Raw genomic sequence first — 19,990 nt, forward strand, 5'->3', positions numbered from 1 at the left:
CCCTGCAGCCGGGCAGTCCCAGGGCCCTCTGCTTTCCCAGTAGGGCCTGTGACCACAGCCCTTGCCATTGGTGTGACCCTCATGCCGACACCCACCCTCCTGCCTGGAGGAGCGGGCCCCGGGGCAGGGAGATCAGGCCTGAAACAGAGCTCTGCGGGCCTCCTTTAGAAAAGCTGGACTTTAATCACTCAAAGTCTTACAATGAAAATAGGGACCCAAAGGCTTGTCCTAAGTATCCACAGCTATACAAAAGACATACAAAACTCCTGGGCAGATGCTGATGGGAGGCGAGGCGAGGCGAGGCGAGGCCCACTGCCTCCTCTGGCATTGCCTGGGCAGTGTCGCCACCCTGCAGCATCGCCAGGTATCACCTTTGGTCCCTCAACCTTGCGGAACAGGGTGCACTAGCAGGGAAAAGCTCTCACACTCAGTCGGTAGAATTTAAGAAAAAATAAAAAAGGTAAAAGTCTAACAGGCACTAAAATTGGGAAGTTATAACGTTTTTGGTTAACTAGAACATTCAAAACTGTAATATTGGATCCAAAAAAGTATCTTAAATCACACAAAAAAAGTAACCCATATTAAAATATAAAAAATAAGCCCCAAACACCGGAGAAAAGACCTAAAACTTGAGTAAGCTGGGGGCTCCGAAGCACTGTGGGCAGCCGGGCACAGGCAGGGCCTCAGCCTGCCAGCATCAACCCCTGGCTGCTCTGCCAAGCCCTTGTCCCTCAGAGCCCTACGTAGCCAGGGCCAGCAGCAGAGGCAGGTGATCCTCAGGATACGTTGGTCATGGGCTTGTACTTCTTGAAGCGTGTCCACTGGCCTGTGGCGTAGTTCATCTCGAACACAGTGTCCACCAGCATGGTGGTGCTGCCCTGGCCATCGGCCTTGGGCAGGTCCTCTGTGTGCTCGCTCAGCTTGATCTGGATCACGTCCCCTTGCTCCTGGCACGGGTTCTCTGTGAAGGGCAGGGGCTGCTGGGCAGGGGCCTGGGGCTAAGGAGCCCATCCCCACCCAGTCAGGGGACCACCCAGGCCCAGCCCCATACACACCTCTGGAACCCGCCATGAAGCCCAGGATGAGGGCTTTCTCGGGCCGTGTGACCTTGTTGGCTGTCTTGAACATTTCCTGGGCGGCAAACATCTGTTCTCTCTGTGGGCAAGAGGAGGATTTGGGTGCCCAGGCCCCCCTGGGTCATCTCCCACCCCAGGTGCAGATGGGCAAGACTATACCAACTACCTGGCAGCCCACAGGCCCTGTCAGGACCCACCTACCGTGAGGGACAACTTCTTAGGCTGTTGCTGGGCAGGGGGCTGGGTCTGGGGGACCACCATTGCCACTGGGGGCGTCTGAGCGGCTGGGGCAACAGCTGGGGGTGTGGTGGGCGTCAGGGGTGATGTGGGTGCTGCAGGTGCAGGTGTAGGTGCAGCAGGGCTGAGGCTGCTGTTGTACATGGGTGCCCTCTGCTTAAACTGTGCCGGCAGTGTGGGGTTCGGGGTGCTGGGCTCCTCAGGTGGCCGGCTGGCCTGCAGACTGGTTTCCCGGGAAGATGGTGCTAGGGAAAAGTACGACCTGGTGAGGGAGGCTGGGGACTAGGCCCCCCACCTCCCCCTCCGCACCGGACCTGTGCCCAGCCCCCATTCTCCAAGCCACCTGCCCTAGACCCCACCCTCCATTTCCCAAGCCCTGACCAGCTGGCACCCCAAACCCACCTGCTCTGTCCTCCTCCTGCAGGATAAGCAGCCCTCCCTGGCATAAACCCTGCATGCCCCACCCAAAGGGGCAGAACCTGCAGTCCCAAGCACTTTCAGATCCTCACAAGTGGCCTGGGGTCATGAGGTGCTGGCAACAAGACACAGGCTGCCAGGCCTGAGGCCCTTCTGCATCGCAGCACAACCAAAGCCTAAGTCAGGTGAATGGTCCAGCTCCAGCTTCCCACAGATCTCCAGAAACTTGGGGGCTGAGGGTCTGTCCCCGGGCCCTCAGCCCCTCCTGCCCCTGGAGCACAGCCAGGGGACAGCAGACAGTGGCTACCTGTCTGCAGGGGGTTTATTTCTTGGCAAGGAGGGGCTCCCCCACCCCCAACCAGCAGAAGCTAAAGGACGACAGAATGGATGTCCTGATAATGAGTAAACAGCACTGTGGGCCCCTGCAGCACCATGTGGGCAAGGCCACCTTCCAGGTGGAACGCTGGCTCCAGGTGGCAGGAGGAGCCCTTACAGCCCCAGGAGCAGCACACTGCAGCCACTCACCTTGGGGAGCCTCGGAGCTGGGGACGTAGGAGGAGGCTGGGACCACACTGGGTGTGGAGGGCAGGTAACTTGTGGAGGGCAGTGCAGGTTCGCTGTTCAGAGACCCAAGTTTCTGGAAGACAGTGATGGTCCCTCAGCACAGGCCTGGGTTGCAGAGCAGCCCTCTCTGGCTTGGCCTGGACTTGCACTGTACATCACCCGACCTGCTTAACAGGTGTCACAAGCCTCAGGGCAGAGCTGCTCCAGGCTGGCCCAAACCTCAGCCCCGCCACCCTCCCTGGTTCCTGGAACCCCTTCGGCAGAGGAGGAGCTCCCACTTGGGAGGCCACGAAACCACCATCTCTGGAGAGTAGCAACAACTGCCCGCAGTGCGTGGGCACTGTAGGGAAATGCGCCAGCCTCAGCTGACCCACAGCCTGGACAGCAGGAAAAGGCCCTCTTCCCAGGATGACCACACGCCAGCCTCCCCCGCCCTGCACCTCTTAGGTCACACCACTCCAGACTCAGGGTGATATGCCCCACTCACCCCTGGCAGGACCCTTACTGAGGCACAGCAGTGAGGACGTCCCCAGGCAGCAGTGTCTCCAGGAGTGTGTGGCAGGTGCTCATTCCAAACTTGAGCTGATGGCTAGATTAGGGTCCTAGCCCAGGCCACCCCTCGTGTGCGTGCGCACATACACATATACACACACACGCGCGCACACACACGCTCGGTCACTTTCTCCAACCTTCAGAACGAGAGCGCCCTGTGGGCTGTGTCTGGGTGGGGCAGCAGAGCCCTACCTGTGTGGACACCAGGCCGGCTGCGTAGTCAGGGGTGGCGTTCTCCACCACCGTCTCCTCCTTGGCCGGCTTTTCCACCACCTCTGTGTCTGTGGAGAAGCCAGAGGTGCTGTGAGGTGCTCTGAGGCCTCAGCTGGCTCAGAGGGGCAGGCGCACTGGTGCCGGAGGGGACAGCGAGAGCTGAGGGCAGGTCTGGGCCTCCCTCCCAGTCTCGGGGGAAGCCCGTACACACCCAGGGTCTTCCTTCTCCTCTTCGCCTCTCGGCCAGCACCGACCATGTCCAGCTCAGAAATGTCGAGGAGCTGCCAAGACAAATAGCTCCAGGCTCGCCCACGGCCTGTGGGAGGGGGCTGCCTGGGGCGCTGGGGAGTGGAAGCAGGCCTACCTTCACACCCCTCTCTTTCCGTAGTGGGGTCCTGGAAGGTGGGATGGGGGTCCGGTTTCCGGCAGGGCTGAAGACACTGGGCGTGGTGGGGCTTCTGAAGGGTGCCTGCTTCGGGATGCCTTTGAGTGGGGCTGGGGAGAAGACCGTGTCTGTCAGTGGCCAGCAGGGATGTCCACAGGAGCCCCGGCATTCTCTGCCCACAAGAGAAGGCTGGGCCAGAGCTGCCTCGGGAGGACCTCGGGGAGGACCTCGTCCCTGCCACTCTCCGTGTGTTCTGCCGAGGCTGTTCTTGCCAGTATCGCTGTGGGGAGCAGGTGTTCAGCTCAGACCCCACTGGCCCAGTGTCTTGTCGTGTGCTCCTGCTGTGAGCCCAGGAGGGCTGGAATGAGGGGAGAGGACAGCTGGCCAGGTCAGTTGGGACCCCAGTTCTGCAAAGCAAGGGCTGCCTGGGGACATTAAGCTACCCCAGAAAACCAGCAATGCCTCGACCTCTGCCAGGTCACCAACCCTCCTGTCTTCGAGGTGGAATGCTGGCCTCCGCTTCCTTCTTGTGCCCTTTAGTGAACAGGGCCACAGTCCACGAGAACCGAGTCCTCCCCCACCTGACCAGACTCTGCACTGCTGAGCCCTGGCAGCTGTCCACCTTTCCTGTTTAGGGTGCCCACCAGGGCTTATTCCGGGCTTGGGGCTGAGAAGTGCCCACTGAGTTGTGCGGTCAGAACACTGGGTCAAGGGTGGATATGACTGATGGACAACCACGCTCTCCCACCCCAGCAAAACAGGTACAGCCCTGCTCTGGGGGGCTTTGCTAAGGAGACTGGAAGATGGGATTTGCTCAGCAGGGTGGAGCTGCAGCCATGAGAGGGCCAGGCCAGGCCAGGGCCACACTTCTACAGGGAGGGGCCGCCCCTGCAGCGAGGGAGGCCAGCCGTCACCAAGGCTCCTGTGATCATGGACACATGGTGGGACAAGATGCAGAGGGCAGCCGAGGCCCCTCCCTGCAGCTCCCTAGTGCGCAGCAGCCCTCCTGCCCTCCGGTCCTGCAGCCTCCACTGGAGGTGTGCCAGCCCCTGGAGCTCCAGGGGCAACCCTGGGTTCCTGTCACCAGTACTCCCTCTGTCACATGCACACCAATCTGTGTGAGTGGGCACACAGATCAGCCTGGGCACAGACGCAGGGCTCCAGCGCCAGCAGGGCTGCTCCATGCTATCGAGCACACCCATACCGCAGTCTGTGGCCCTGTCGTGCCACTACGGGGAACCTAGAGCAGGACAGTGCTGGCCAGCAGCAACACTGCACTGGACACCACCCCAGAGCATCTCAGGGACGAGGGAGTCTGCCCTCTCCTGTCCTGTGCTTCTGCAGGGCCAATGGCACAGTGACTTGTCCCAAAAGGAAGGTCATCGCATCTGGCAAGTAACAGAGCTGACGGGCGGGCGTCTGGCTTACTTGTGGTGTCCATCTTGCGGAGCAGCCCCCGGCCCTTGGCATGGAATGGCACCCCCGCACTCCTCTTCAGCTGCTGTGCTGTCTCGGTGGCTATGCAGAGAAGGTCACCCATCAGTCCTCACAACGACAGGGCCTCTTGCCCACCAAAAGCACACCTCAGAAAACACGAGCCGTGAGAAGGCCGCAGCCCAGTGCAAATACCACAGCCAGGCCTTCTGGCTAGAACTCCCAGGTGAGTGCCCACAGGCCAGGAGGGCCCCCAGAGCACACTCCCCTGGACTCTCCTCAGTGCCTAACAGGACAAAGAACAGGGACTTCCCTGGCTCAGCTAATAATGCTGTAGGGTGACAGGCAGAGTGCCTCGGCTGCCCCTGGCCAGAGCCAAGTTCTGCCACTGACTCCTGGAGGTGGAACCTGAGGGACAAGCAGACCTCTAAGAGTTGCCCACTGGCCAGAGACTCTGCAAGCCCCCAGAACTGGGCTGGCCCTGGGATGCTGCCTCCTCCAAGCAAGCGTCACAGCAGGAGGCAGTGGAAGAACAGAGCATTTAGGTCTGTCACTAAATGTGGTAGTGAGGCCTCACTGGGATCTGTGGTCGTGGTTGTTTTTTGTACTGGGGATTGAATCCAGGGGTGCTCCTAATCCTCAGTCCTTTCTTAAATCTGTATTTTGAGACAGGGTCTAAGTTGCTTAGGGCCTAAGTTGCTGAGGCTGGCCTCGGACCTGCGCTCCTCCTACCCCAGGCTCCTGAGAGCTGATGTAGGTGTGTGCCCAACACTGGCTGTGGTTTGGTTTTCCAGGTTGTTCTGCTCTTTTTCTGAGACAGCATCAGGCTATGTTGTTCGGGGGGCCTTCTGCCTCAGTCTCCCAGGTGTGTGGACTACCACACGGGGCCTATGCCTGGCGTGAAACCCATGCTTTGCTACTTAACTGGCGCCGTCACTCCTCACTGGACCCAGCAAGCACCTTCCACACAACTTCTACAAGGTGAGACAGCAGACATCTTCAAGGGAACCCAGGAGCACCGAAAGCTGAGGGACAGGCAGCCCACCTGCACTGCTATGTGCGGGAGGCCTGGGCACCCATCACAGATCAGACACCATGACCTGAAAATCCTCAAGTTTCTGACCCGTGCTTTCAGAAGTCTCTGAAGAGACAGCTGGGCCCTCGCAGGCAGTGGGGCCTGAAAGCCAGGGCCCGCATACAGTGGCCGGGCCCATGGAAGCACTCACACTTCTGCAGCAGCTCCGCCCGCAGCGTGGCACTCTTGGGCTTCCGCTTTAATTGGAAATGCTTCACGGGTGGGGTGAGGGGCCCGGCGAGCGTGGTCAGGGCGTTCTTGTTCAGGTACTGGCACTCCAGCGGCAGCATGGCGGACGCCTCGCACTCGCCCACTGTGGAGAGCCCCAGCGGGTTAGAGGCCCTTTCCCAGGGCACTATGGCAGCCTCTGCTCTGCTTTCAATCCCCCCAGGGCCCAGGAGACTGGCTTCCCCTGGATCCAACTCCACCACCCAGAACTAAGGTCGTCAAAGTGGGCCAGGCCCCCCAACCAAGGCAGAACCCCAGGGCAACACTGAAGAAACAGAATCCCGTGGGAGAGAGGAAAGGGAATGCTGGCTGCACTGCTGCAAACCTGGGGGCCCCTGGTCACACAGCCACACCTAGAGGGGCTGCACCCCTTGACCTTGGATTCTGGCCACACATGCCGTGCAGTAAGAGGAGCAGCTATGTAGCTTCTCCAGACTCCCCAGGAGCCCCAGGTCAGTGGCCTCTTGGACACTGCTGAATCCCAGACTTACAAAACTGCCCACACTCATTGCCCGAGTCTACGTGGTCACCGAGGGGTCCAAACTCCAGGAAAAAACCCTTCGTGGTAGGGGGACAGGAGTACCTGCTGCCCCCGTTGGTTACATAACCACCCTGAGAAAAGCATGGTCAGTTCCTGGAATTGGCTGCCCTAGGCTCTTCCAGCTCACAGGAGGACAGCTCCCTCCACCCGCTGAGCGCACCCCCGCAGGACGCATGTGCACCTGAGCGGCCCGTGCGCTCACAGGGTCTGTGTGGTGTGTGTGCAATTACAAGTCCAGTAGACACCTGAGGTGCCAGAAGCACCAGCACAGCTGGCTGCACAAGTGGCCCCTGCACAGCTGGCCTGGGCAGCATAACAGGCCACCTGTGTCCCCAGCCGCAGTGCTGCCTGCCGGCACAGTCTGCTTCTCAGGGGCTGCCAGTTCCCATTTTTCAGAGGAGGAAGAATTCCGAAGGGACAGATGCCCCCTTCACCCATGTTCCTTATAACCACCTGCAAACACTCTGCCTTTCTCCTTTTGGTACTGGGGATTGAACCCAAGGACGATCTATCACTGAGCTACACCCCCCCAAACCTTCTTATGTTTTATTCTGAGATAGGGTCTCTCTACGTTGTCCAGGCTGGCCTGGAATTTGGAACCCTTCGGCCTTAGCTCCCAAGTCACTGGGATCATAGGCATGCACCTCTGCATCTGGCTTCTGCAAAGACTTTCCAAATAGTTTTCAGTTCACATTCTAACAACAGAATGGTTGGCATATTTGTAAAAAGCACACTTTTAAACAGCCAAAACCCAGTGCAGAGACCTACAGGCTGTGGTCAGCTGCCAGAGGGACTGGCACAAGGCCAGGCAGCAGCACGTGGGCATGAGGCACATGCAGGTAGTATTCTGGAAACACGTAGCACACAACTGCCTAACAATCCAGTTTCTTCCAGAAAACATTTCTCTCTTCCCAACAGAACACAAGGCCACACTTCATACCCTTTTCTCTAAGTTCTCCTAAAATATCTTGAACATTCGGGTTCTGCTCCTCAAGGTCAAGGTTAAGGGACCCTGTGTCAGGAAAGGACTTCAGAATGTCAGCAACCATGAGGACCCAGGGGTCGGAGTCCAAGGTGGCGAGCTGGATGATCTCCATCAAGGCTTCCTTCATCTGCAGAGGAGAGAAGACAGAGAAGCACAACCGGCTGAGCCCAGCATGCTGCGCACAGGGAGGTGTCTGCACCCCGCCCACTCCAAACTCCACTGTGGCCTCTGGGTGAGCACAGGGTAGCCCACCTAGACAGCAATCACCTCGCAGCCCATATGTCTTCCTGGGGCTCCCTTGCTCTAGTCCCCTACCCCAACCCAGGGCCACCCCTCTTCCCTGCACGGCCACAGCTTTTACTAGGTGGCAGTGGCCTAGCCTGCAGCGCCTCCCCACAGTCTCCCTGACAGCTCCTGGCAGCACCAATTCCCTGGGCCTGTCTCCCCTCTTAGGGCCACCTCCACTGCCACTTAGGAAGTCTGCACGGAGCATCTCAGGTACTGAGAGCTGAACCCAGGCCAGCAACAGGTGCTGAGGCGGGTGGACAGCTACACCACTCCTTGGGCACAAGGAGGGTCTGGCCTGAACAACCGGCTGGCACCTGCTATCCCCGACCACAGTGCCACCCAGCTCGCCAAATAGTTTTCAGTTCACATTCTAACAACAGAATGGTTGTTAGAGGAGTGGACATGCAGACACAGGGAAAGATGGCCACATGGCTCAAGTAGCTGGTGCATATGTAGGCCAAAGACCTCCACAGCTGTCAGGAGAGAGAGGACAGCCTGTGGCCTACAGCAATGTGGCCGGCCACCCACTGCTGAACTGCTGTGGTCCTGAGCCACATTTTTACAGCGGCCTCAGGAAGCCAACATCTACCAAGAGAGAAAACTGGACAATGTTTTATAAAAATGGGGGGGGGGGTGCAGAAAAAAGGAGAGTAAAACCAAAAGGCCACTACTCCAGACTGAATTCCGCACCCTCCACACTCCTGGTAAAGTCTGCCTTACAAGATGGCCTGAGAACAGCAGTGTTCCCCCCATTCTGGAGCCAGAGCCCCACGCCCAGGCACCAGATGACTTAGGATCTGCCAAGGATCACTTCCTGGTTCGGTGGTCCCTTCCCACTGTGCCCTCATGTGGTGAGGGGTGAACACTCCCTCAGTCTATCTCCAAAGGGAAATCAATGAGGGCTCCACCCCAACACCCTGCCTTGGGGTAGGATGTGGAAGGCACGACCCGTGGACAACCGCAAATCTACCGCTGAGGGAACCTGGAAATGGGGCCTCTGTGGGGAGGCAGGTCAGAAGGGGGGCTCTGGCTTGTCTGCTGGGGTCTCTCTCCCACTTCCCACAAGGTGAGGGTGCCATCAGACCGAGCCACCTGCAAGCAGGCACCCAGAGCTTGGACTCCCAGCCTCCGGAAGTGAGAGAAATCTATATCTGTTGATAGCCTCTGAGTCTGCGGCAGAGTTGGCTCTCCTTCCCCTCAGGCTCCACATCCACGGATTCAGCCGACCACAGATGGAAACATTCTTAAAAATAAAAGTTTGTACTACACATATATGGACTTTCTTCTCGTCGTTACTCCCTAATCAACAAGATCAGGGAGCCACCACATCCTGTGATGTGCTCGAAGTCTCCTAGAGACTTGGCACACACAGGAGGAGGGCAATCCTAGATGCAAGTACTGCTCCACTTCACAGAAGGGATTGGAGCCCCTGCCTACGCTCTCTGCAGGGGCTTGTGTCCTGTCCCAGCTACCAAGGGACAACTGCCTTGTCTGGCAGTGACACTAACACAGCCACCTTCAGAATGAACACCGCCATCAACAGACCCTGCCTCAGCCACGCTCTCCCTGTGCTTAACCACATCCGTGCGCTTCCTAAGTATGTGCACCCTACACCAGGGGCTCCAGGACTAGTGGTGAGGGGTGGACTGTGTCACGAATAGGAAGGATTTCTGGCCCTTGCCAGGAAGGCACTGTGGCGTGCTGCTGGAATGCTCCATGGGTGATGTGCAGGCAGGTACACACACACCGTAAGGAAAGTTCACACCAAATTTGTGGCTGGGGACCCTGAATTCAGGACACAGAGAAAAACAGACACCCAGACTAACAGCACAGAAAAGAGTGGAAGGGTAGACTGACACACTAGAGACCACCTACCAACAGAGCTCCAGGGGATGGAAGAAAAGAGCACATAGGAAGGACAAGTCACAGGGCCAAGGGCACAGCTCAGCGACACAGCAGGGAGGGAGGGGAGCACCCCGATCAGCAGAGCGCCTGGCAGCCCTCCCAGAGAGGTGCTTGCCCACCACAGGAGCAGACCACCCTCACCCCAGTGTCCACTGGAGACACGAGCAGAGGCGCAGCCAGCAGAGGGCCACCCAGCAATGAAGCCTCCTGGACTTGGCACACGCGACTCAGCACAGTGACATGAGAACTGAAGTGGGCCACAGACGGTTCCAGGAAGGGAGACCCATTTGGTAGTGTGCTGTTCAGAGAGGCCCTCTGAGAAGAGGCAATACCACAGCCTTGCTGACCAGCTTCTCAGTGGACGAGTGCCAACCGGCGTGTGCTTCCAGGGACGCTGCTGCCTGTGCACGCTGCAACACACTAGCTCCTGTGCGACTGCAGGAACAGCTGCACCTGCCACAGACTCTGGTGAGCTGGGCAGGCCATTCTACATACTGAACACCCCCGCGGTCACCAGTGCTCCTTCCAAACCAGCTCTGGGGCCACGCTGAAGGTTGGAGGGACCGCTGGTCTCATCCGGTAGCAGCCCCTATTTCCTCAAAGCCCTTTCAAACACAGCCTGAACTTCATCCAGGCAGTGCCTGGTCATCTGCAGAAACCCCCCACCTCCCTTGGCAAGAGGGGTTCCACCCCAGCACACAACAAAGGGCCCCACATTGCTGCTGTGCCCCTTGCTGAACGAGCTCCCTCTACTGGCTGAAAGTGGCTGCTCACTAGCTTTTAAGACTAGGGATGGGGAACAGCTCAGTGGCAGAGTACTTGCCTACCATGCGTGAGGCACCGGGTTCGATCCTCAGCGCCACATAAATAATAAAATAAAGATATTGTGTCCACCTCTAACTAAAAAATAGATGTTTAAAAAAGTAAAAGTTCTATTACAGTATTTCTTAAAAAAAGAAAAAAAAGCAGAACAAAACGAAACAAAAAAACCCACAGATACATCACAAAATAAGTGAACTGGTTCCAAGATTTCACTCAGAAACAGGTTATAGTAGATCCTGTGTATATATTTTTTCTTCTGTTGTCCTGAGGAGCAAATTCAAGGACAAATTACCACTGAGCTACACCCCCAACACTTTTTATTTTGAGACAGGGATTCACTAAGATGCTGAGGCTGGCCTCCAGTGTGTGATACTCCTGACTTAGCCTCCCATATCACTAGAATTACACTCATATGCCAGCCAGATATTCAGGTCAAACATTATCTTGGGTGTGTACGTGAGAATGTTTCTGGATGAGATTAACGTTTGGAACAGTACACAGCAAAGTGGATTGTCATCCTGAATGTGGACAAACCTCATCCAATCAGCTGAAGACCTGAATAAAAAGTGAGGGGGGGTGCCAGGTAAAGTGGTAGACACCTGTAGTCCCAGCTACTTGGGAGGCTGCGGCAGGAAGACTGCCTCACTTCAGGAATTCAAAGCTAGACTAGGTGACCAAGAGAAATTCCATCTCAAAAACAGTGGGGAGAACAGAATAAGAAAAAAGCTACGAAAGAGGATGTGCCCTTCTACTGGACTGTACGAGGTGGACTTTCCCAGCCTTCAGACCTGGGCCAGAACACGGGCTCTGCCTGGCTCAAGTCCCTGGTGTGCACCAACACCCTGCATCCTCAGCTTCTCAGAAGAACCCTGACACAATGGGGAACACATCCAGCCAAGTCACTCATCAGCTAGACCTATGGTCCCTTGCAGAAAGGATTCATTTTCAGGGTGATATTCCTAAGGTCTCAAACCCTTATAGGACTGAGAAAAGAAGGATAGGCTAGACAATGGAACGAGGATAATTCAGAAAGATTTTTTAATACCAAAAAAAAATAAAAATGGTTTTCAGGAAAATATATTGTTCAGAATGGCTAGTTCTCTCACAATCTAAGTAAATAAGGTCTTCATTATCATTTTTTAAGAATATATTTTAGTTGTTGATGTACCTTTATTTTTTATTTATTTATATGTGGTGCTGAGGATCAAACCTAGTGCCTCACACATGCTAGGCAAGTGCTCTCACTGAGCCACAATCCCAGTCCCTCATTTCTTAAACACTGGCGAAATCCAAAAAAGAAGTCTATGTGCATACATACATATATACATACAAAGAAAGCTGACATGCCTGTCCTAATGCTAGACACAACAGATCTCTGCACACAGACCATGGTTCACTTCACCAAGCAACTCAAACGTTTAACTCTAAATTTGCATGCACCTAATAACATAGCCCCAAATTCATAAAGCAGTAGCTGATAAGGAGGAACAAACAAATTCATAATCATCATAATGGGGAGATGAACAGATCGTCTCTGAATTTAAAAAAAAAATTCAGAACAGAGTTGAGCACAATTAAGCAAGTTTGATCTAATGAACATATGTATATTCAGCAAAGGATCTTTTTTTTTTTAATATTCATTTTTTAGTTTTTGGTGGACACAACATCTTGGTTTGTATATGGTGCTGAGGATCAAACCCGGGCCGCACGCATGCCAGGCGAGCGCGCCACTGCTTGAGCCACATCCCCAGCCCCAGCAAAGGATTTTAAAACTAACAGAATAAACATGCTTCTAAAGCCACCCACAAACATTTACAAAAACTAACCATATATTCTGTCACCAAGCAAATCTCATTTCAGGCAAATGAAATAATTTGGACTATTTTCTGACAAGAGTTCACTATAGCTAGAAATCACTAATAAAAACATAACAAAAATCTGTTGCTCTTGAATGTACGGAAATTGAGAAACATTTCTAATTTACACAGGGGTCAGTGAAGGAATTATCATGTATCAAAACTTCATAGACGCAGCTGGGTGCGGTGGCACACGCCTGTAATCCCAGTGGCTTAGGAGGCTGAAGCAGGAGGATTTCAAGTTCAAAGCCAGCCTCAGTAACTTAGTGAGGCCCTGTCTCTAAATAAAGTATATAAAAAAAAGAGGGGGGGTGCTGGGGTTGTGGCTCAGCGGTAGAACGCTTGCCTGGTACACGAGAAGCCCTGGGTTCAATCCTCAGCACCACATAAAAAAAATAAAGGTTCTGACAACTACAACTAAAATAAATAAATAAATAAATAGATAAATATTTTTTGAAAAGAGGAAAATAGAGGATGCATTAAAATCATTTTATACAGGCAGGAGCATTCATTCCCTCAACACAAAAATCTGACAAAGACCGTCTGGCAAGTTACACTACAGGTGGATTCTACCCATGAGCGTAGATACAAAATTCCTACACATGTTAGCAGGACAATGGAACCCAGTAACAGAAAGTAACCAGCTTAGGGGTCAGGAATACAGCTTTGGTTTATAATGAAAGTTATTCTGTTAATGTGGTGGTGCTACTATGGAGGGCAGTGTGGCGATTCCCTAAAACCCGAGACTCACCACAGAAGTGCAGCCCCACTCCCAGGCACAGACCAAGGAGACAAAACCCTACTGGGTGCGCTCACAGCAGCACCACCCACAATAGCTGCCAGTGGGAACAGCCCCCAAGCCCATCTGCTGCGCAGTGGACAGACGCGCGGTCCACTCAGCATTAGAGGAGCACAGCACCAACACCTGCCACAATGGGTACCAACGTAGAAGGCACTCTGTTCAGAGAAAGGAGTCCAGTAAAGACCACGAGCTGCTGCCTTCCCAGCACCGGAGGCCAAGCCAGGAGGATGCACGTTCCAGGTCAGCCTGGGCAACTGACAGAAACCAGAGTAAAACCAAAAGAAGGGAGGCTGAGGCAGGAGCACGGGAGTGCACCTGGGTTCCATCCCCTGTACCACAAAACCAAAAGGAGGGCTATGCGCTGTGTGATTCCATTTATGTGAAATGAACAGAACACGCAGCTCTAGGTTAGGACTAGGAGGGAAAAGGACTGTGGGGAACTGCACCGAGGACAGAATTATTTGGGACGGGGGATAATGGAAATGTTGATTAGGATGATTAACTCTCCGAATCACTAAAAATCATTCCCTCAACATCTTCAATGGTGAACTGCATGGCATGTGAACTGTATCTCAATAAAGTGGTTAAAACAACAACAACAAAAAGCTCAAAGCGGGGTGTGGTGGCACATGCCTGTTAATTCCAGTGGCTTGGGAGGCCAAGGCAGGAGGCTAACAAGTTCAAAGTCAGTCTCAGAAACTTAGTGAGGCACTAAGCAACTCAGTGAGACCCTGTCTCTAAATAATATACAAAATAAAGGGCTGGGGGCTAAGTGCCCTCCCCAAAACAAAAACAAAACCAAAAACCTCATTCAAGCTGGGTGTGATTGTGCATGACTGGGTCCCAGGAGTCAGGAGGCTGAGGCAGAAAGATCACCTGGATGCAGGAACTGAAGACCAGCCTGGGTGACATGGTTTAGATCTGAGGTGTCCTCCAAATCTCAAGGGTGAGACAATGCAAGGAAGTTTAAAGGTGAAATGAATAGATGCAAAAGCTTTAGCCCACTCAGTGTCTCCACTTGAATAGATTAATTGGGTGTGACTACAGGCAGGTGGGTGTGGGGAGCCATTGTGAATCCGTGGACTGAGTGATGCTGGAGCCATCAGGCAGGAAAGCCTGGCATCAGGAACTCTTCAGTGGGCTGAGAACCCCTGGTTCACACTGCGTCCTACCTAGCTCACTGCTCCAGTCTAGCACAGCCCTGGAGATGGGCATGGCCTAGGAAGAGCCCAACAGGCTGCTCACCCCACCCGGATCCTGAGGGGGCCCACACTGAAACCTAGAACCTACCCATCCCCTGGGATCTGTCCGCTATAAATAAAGCAAGCAGGCTCCGTCTTTGCTAGAAGCCTACCACTCCAGTCAGCCTAACCCGTTACTGCCCTTGCTCTGAAAAATACATTTCTGGTCTTTCATGTCTATTTGGTGGTTCTACTTTCATGGTTTTTATTTTGCAGCCAGCCCATCCCTCCCATGGGAACCCATCCCCTCATCCTCTGGGAAAGCCATCGAGGTGGGGTGTGGCTGCAGGAGGTAGGTCCCTGGGAGTGTGCCCTTGGGGCTTACATCTAGTCTCTGGTGAGCAGACCTCTCTTGCTGCTTCAGGGTGCCATGTCCTGAGTGGCTCTCCTCTCCACATCCTTTGAAGTTCTGAGCCATGAGGTTCTGCCTCACCTCAGGTCCAGAATGATGGAGTCTGGACTGAATCTCTGAAACCATGAACCCCAACAGACGTTTCCTCCTCTATGTTGTTCTTGTCAGGTCTTTAGTCACAACAATGAAAAAGTTTACTGTGGGGCTGGGAGGTGGCTCATGTGAGGTCCTGGGTTCGGTTTTCAGCACCACATAAACGTCAAATACAGATACTGTGTCCACCTAAAACTAAACAAATTAAAAAAAAAAAAAGTTTACTAATCCACTGAGCAATGGAGCAAGACTCCTTATCAGGAAAAGGAAAAACAAAACAAACATCTCATTCATAATTAAAAGAATTTTTTAAAAACTCCCTAGGAATATAAAAAATCTCCTTGGGCTGGGGATGTACCTCATTTTTAGAGCACTCGCCTAGCATGTGTGAGGCCCTGGGTTTTTACAGGCTCTAGCCCTGCAAAATAAATTCTTGAACAACAAAAAAAAGAATTTCCTTGACCAGATAAAGGGCATGTCCATGAGAAAACAGGAACAAAAATCTTATTGTCAAAACATTCAAAGTTCTTATTGTGTGATCAGAATAAGAATGTACAAAAGATTTCTGGTGACCAGAGAAGAAAAGATATCCATGTTAAGCTCACAGAAAAATTGATTCTACAGAAAAAGTATTGCAGTTAATGATACTTCCAACATGTATGCGATTCAAACTCATTATCTAAAAGCTGATATCTACAGTTGTATATACCAGTAACAGAAAGTGAAATTGTTATTAGTAGATCCATGAGTTGAGGCACATAATGAAGTGCAAAGGCTGGGAGAAGTCAAAGACATACCTGAGGAACAAAGTAGGAGAGTCTGCCCTGTTGGTTAGCTGCCCAGAGTAGGAACTGACTTAGAACAAGCACAGCAATACACAAATGCTCATGAGCAGAGGCGGGAAAAGACCCACAGCAGAGTGACTGTGAGCGCACAGAAAAAGACAGTCATTGCAATCAGTAGCACTGGACACTCATCTGGACACCTTTGTGGAAATGGAAAAACCACACCCAGCTTCACCAGCTGACAACTCCGGGCAAACCTAAGGCATCAGAAGAAGGACACAGCCACACAGCTCTGCCAAGGGAAAGGGCTGGGCCCTGGCCTCGGTGGGGTGCCCTTCCAAAAGGGCCAGACCAGCACCCAGAGTGGGTGCACACAAGAGCTTCTGCCCAACCACAGATGCAAGCAAGTGGAGCCGCAGCTGGGAGATGCTGGATCCTATGCCGCTGCGTCAGGGACGGCACCCAGCATTTATTAAACCCTCCGCCTGCTACAAAGCAATGAAAAAAGACAACCAGGAAAAAGTTTTGAACATTCACAAAAAGAAAAGCAAACAGCAAATAAACTCATGAAAAAACGTTTAACCAAATCAGTGATAACGCAGATACAAATTAAACCATCTAGTAATATGCTCATACCAACACAAGGGACAGGCTTTGGAGAGAAGCACTATTAGATACAATCACTCTAAAAACAACCTGGCATAACCCTAACACCCCCACACCTGCTCCTGAGCACTGTACTGTGAGGAGTCCCCCGACCAGGGTCGATGTGGGCGACTGCACCACTCACAAGAGCACGGCAGGGCCTCAGTGCCTCCCTGAGGTGGCAGGGGGAGCATGCCGGGTCTTGGGAAGGTGCACCACGCACGAATCCGCCAGCGTGCCACCAGGACACACGCCAAGTGAGCCCCCTGATACCGCGACACTAGGTTCCCACTAGGCACGAGGGAACTTCCCGTTTGGAAAGGGGCGTAGGCAGCCACCGGCCGCGGGAGGAGGAGCTCGGAGGAGGGCGGGGCCCGGCGGCCGACCCTAACCCACAGCCACAGCCGGGCTCGCGTGCCCACAGCTCACGAGGGGCCACTTAGGACCTACGACTGCGCACAGGCGACATCCAGGCGACATTGCCTGGAGAGTTCAGACCACCTTGGCGCTTCAGTATTCTGCGCGGAGAGCGACGCAATGACAGCCGCCAGGCAAACCCGCACNTCTTGGGGGCCGCCGCGCGCCCGGGCCGGCATCTTATGAGGACGCCTACGCGCCCCCGGCGAGGACCCCCAACATGGCGGCGCCCGCGGGCGCGGGGCGGGGCCTCGGGCGGGCAAGCGAGCGCAGCTGGTGGCGGCCGCGCCTTCGGGCGGCTTCGGGGCGAAGCCGGAGAGTCGGAGTGACGGAACGACGCGGCGAGGCTCGTCGGCTTCCGTATCGCATCGTGGCGGCGCCGGGAGATGACGTTCTGCTGAGCGGCCGTCGCGCCGCGTGACTGACGGCGCCGGCCGGTGTCCCGCGTTCCGCCTGGCGTGCGCCGAGGGGAGGTTGCGCTGGCCGGCTAAGGCCCAGCTTCTGGTGTCTTTCAGAGCGTCCGCCCAGCCGCCCCGCGGGCTCGCGTCGGGTGTTCAGGAACCCTGCGAGCCTGTCGCCGAGCGCAGACTGCCCAGGCCGCCGTGGTCCTGTCAGCCCAGCGATTTGGGAAGCCGAGGCCGGAGGATGGCAGGTTGGAGGCCAGCCTCATCAGCTTAGCGAGGCCCTGTCTTGAAATGAAAATAGAAGGGCCTGGGGTGCAGCCCGGAGTGGCGCCCCTGGGCTGGGTCCCCAGCGCCTTGTAAACGGCCGGACTGTCTCGCTCCGTCTGCTCTGGGGAGTGGCGTGGCGCCCAGCCCGCGGCCGGCAGGGCCGCCCTGGGCCTTGGGAAGTGTTGGTCCCCGCCCCACGGTCTGCCCGAGCTACCTGAGGCCCGGGCTCGTGGTTTTTTTTTTTTCTTTTCTTTTCTTTTAAGTATTTTACTTTATTTTGTGAGGTCAGGCAACGGGCGGCGACCAAAAGAGGCAGGTTTTAAAAAGGCCGCTGAAGGAGGCTTTATGGAGCCCACTCCGGGCGGACCGCGGTCAGACCGTCAGAGTTGACAGGACAAGGGTCTGAGCAGAAACCATAGGGCCTCCACAGGGCTGGGATTTTATGGGGCCTTCGGCAGGAAGGGAGGGCTTGGGACAGGAAAAGGGATTTTTAGGGTCCCTTGTCCCACTGGGAACTGGCTGAACTCCAGGATTGGCCACGAGACCCTGCTGATTGACGTGTCAGCCAGGAGATCCGCTGATTGACAGGTCAGCCAGGAGATCCCGCTGATTGACAGGTCAGCCAGGAGATCCCGCTGATCGATAGGCGTTTCCGTGGGCGCCTGCTTGAGGTTTCTTCCTTTGTTCCTGAGTCCCCGCTGCCCACCTGACAGATTCTATCCCCATCTTGGTGGCCTCTCTGTCTTTGGTAAGTGGAGGTGGACATACAGATAGATGCGACTGCGCATCTCTACACTGCTCCATTGTCGGTGATGTCCAATTGGAAGTTGGAATTTGGCAATGTGGAAGAACTTACACCTTGGAAATCGGGCAAATGCTACAAAGCCAAGGCTGGAGTGCTATTTTTGTTAATTGTTAGATAAAAGGAAGAAAATGTGTGAGGCACTGGGTTCGATCCTCAGCACAGAAGCACAAAAGGAATGCCTATAAACCAACGAGAAAAAGGCAGGAGATCCAGCAGAGAAAAGGGGAAAAGATGAGGCAGTGCACAGAAGCATGCCAGATGCTGGATTCAGTAATCTGAAGAATCTGAATTAAAACAAGATGTTGGGTTGAGAGGTGGCTCAGTGGTGGAGCACTTACCTAACATACACAAGTCCCTGGGTTCCGTCCACAGCACTGTAAAGAGAGAAAGAAGATGCCCATTATAACCATCAGATTATACAATTAAAAAGTCATCGATCTTAAAAACAAAATACATGAATGTCCAATTGTTCCAATACCATTTGTTGAGAAGACTATCTCCACTGAACTGCTCTTGAACCTTAGCCATCTATTGTCCATGCATGTGTGAGTTCATTTCTGGAGGTTTCTCTCCTGTTATATTCATCTAGCTTTATTGCCAGTACCACATTGTCTTTTTTAAAAATACTTTTATTTATTTTTATGTGGTGCTGAGGATTTAACCAAGTGCCTCGCACAGGCTAGACAAGCGCTCTACCCCTGAGCCACAACCCCAATGCCCCCACACTGTCTTGATTATGAAAACTTCAGACTAAGTCTTGAAATCAGGCAGTGGTAGTTCTCTAAATTTGTTCTTCAACAAAGTTGTTTTGGTATTTTAGGTCCTCTGCATTTCCATATAAACTTAGAAAAAAAAGCTCTTCTGGCATTTTGGCTGGGATTGTGTTGAATCTGTGGATCAACGGGAATGTAGGGAGAATCAACGCGAGTCTTGTGAATGTGGTATATATGTTTATTTTGGTTCCTTTAAAATCTATCAGTACCATTTTGTATTTTCCATTGTATCAGTCTTGCACATCTTTTGTTTCTAAGGATTTCACTTGGATTGCAAAGGGTGTTTTAAAATTCTAGCTTCTGAGTATCTGTTGCTAGTTTACGGAAACATGGTGCATGTTTGTATGTAGGGTTTTGCACCCTGCACCCTTACTAGCCTCACATGTTCTAGTAGTCTTACAGAGTCTGGGCCAGAGGCCTGACCAAGGATCCCACAGATCTGGTCTGGCCACTACCCCAAACCAAGCAGAAAAGGCAGTGGTGACGCACACAAAGGAGCTTTCATCAGAACAGCTACATTTAGGAGACGGGGACCTGTGTCCTTAGCCCTGTTGGTTTGATTTGGTTTGGTTTGGTTTAGCAGTACTGAGGATCAAACCCAGGGTGCTCTGTCTGTGAGCTGCATTTCCAGCCCTTTTTATTTTTTGAGACAGGGCCTTGCAAGTTGCTGATCATCTTGATCAGGTGAGTTCAGTGTGTCTCAGGATTGGTGGTGGTGGGGGGGTCTTGTCTAAGATTAGAAAGTTGCTATTGCCTGGAGGCAGTCTTAACTCATCAGATGTTTGTCAGACCTGGTTCCTGGAATCCCAGGTAGCTCAGAGCAAATGG

The 19,990-nt window shown here is 53.7% G+C and overlaps 1 protein-coding gene across 1 annotated transcript; it reads right to left on the minus strand.

Moving 5' to 3' along the window:
* Positions 1-160: 160 nt before the first annotated feature.
* On the minus strand, positions 161-15,114 carry Nelfa (negative elongation factor complex member A). The gene is made up of 12 exons (XM_015481880.2): positions 14,947-15,114; positions 13,524-13,634; positions 7,663-7,834; positions 6,105-6,266; positions 4,873-4,962; positions 3,424-3,554; positions 3,271-3,340; positions 3,039-3,127; positions 2,256-2,367; positions 1,278-1,558; positions 1,056-1,155; positions 161-961 (listed from the first exon to the last, which is right to left on the minus strand). The coding sequence occupies exons 1-12, from the start codon at positions 15,097-15,099 to the stop codon at positions 777-779; spliced, it is 1,656 nt and encodes a 551-aa protein (XP_015337366.2). The 5' UTR covers positions 15,100-15,114; the 3' UTR covers positions 161-776.
* Positions 15,115-19,990: the final 4,876 nt, after the last annotated feature.

Source organism: Marmota marmota, unplaced genomic scaffold (assembly GCF_001458135.2).
Source record: "Marmota marmota marmota unplaced genomic scaffold, marMar, whole genome shotgun sequence".
NCBI classification, from domain to species: Eukaryota; Metazoa; Chordata; class Mammalia; order Rodentia; family Sciuridae; genus Marmota; species Marmota marmota.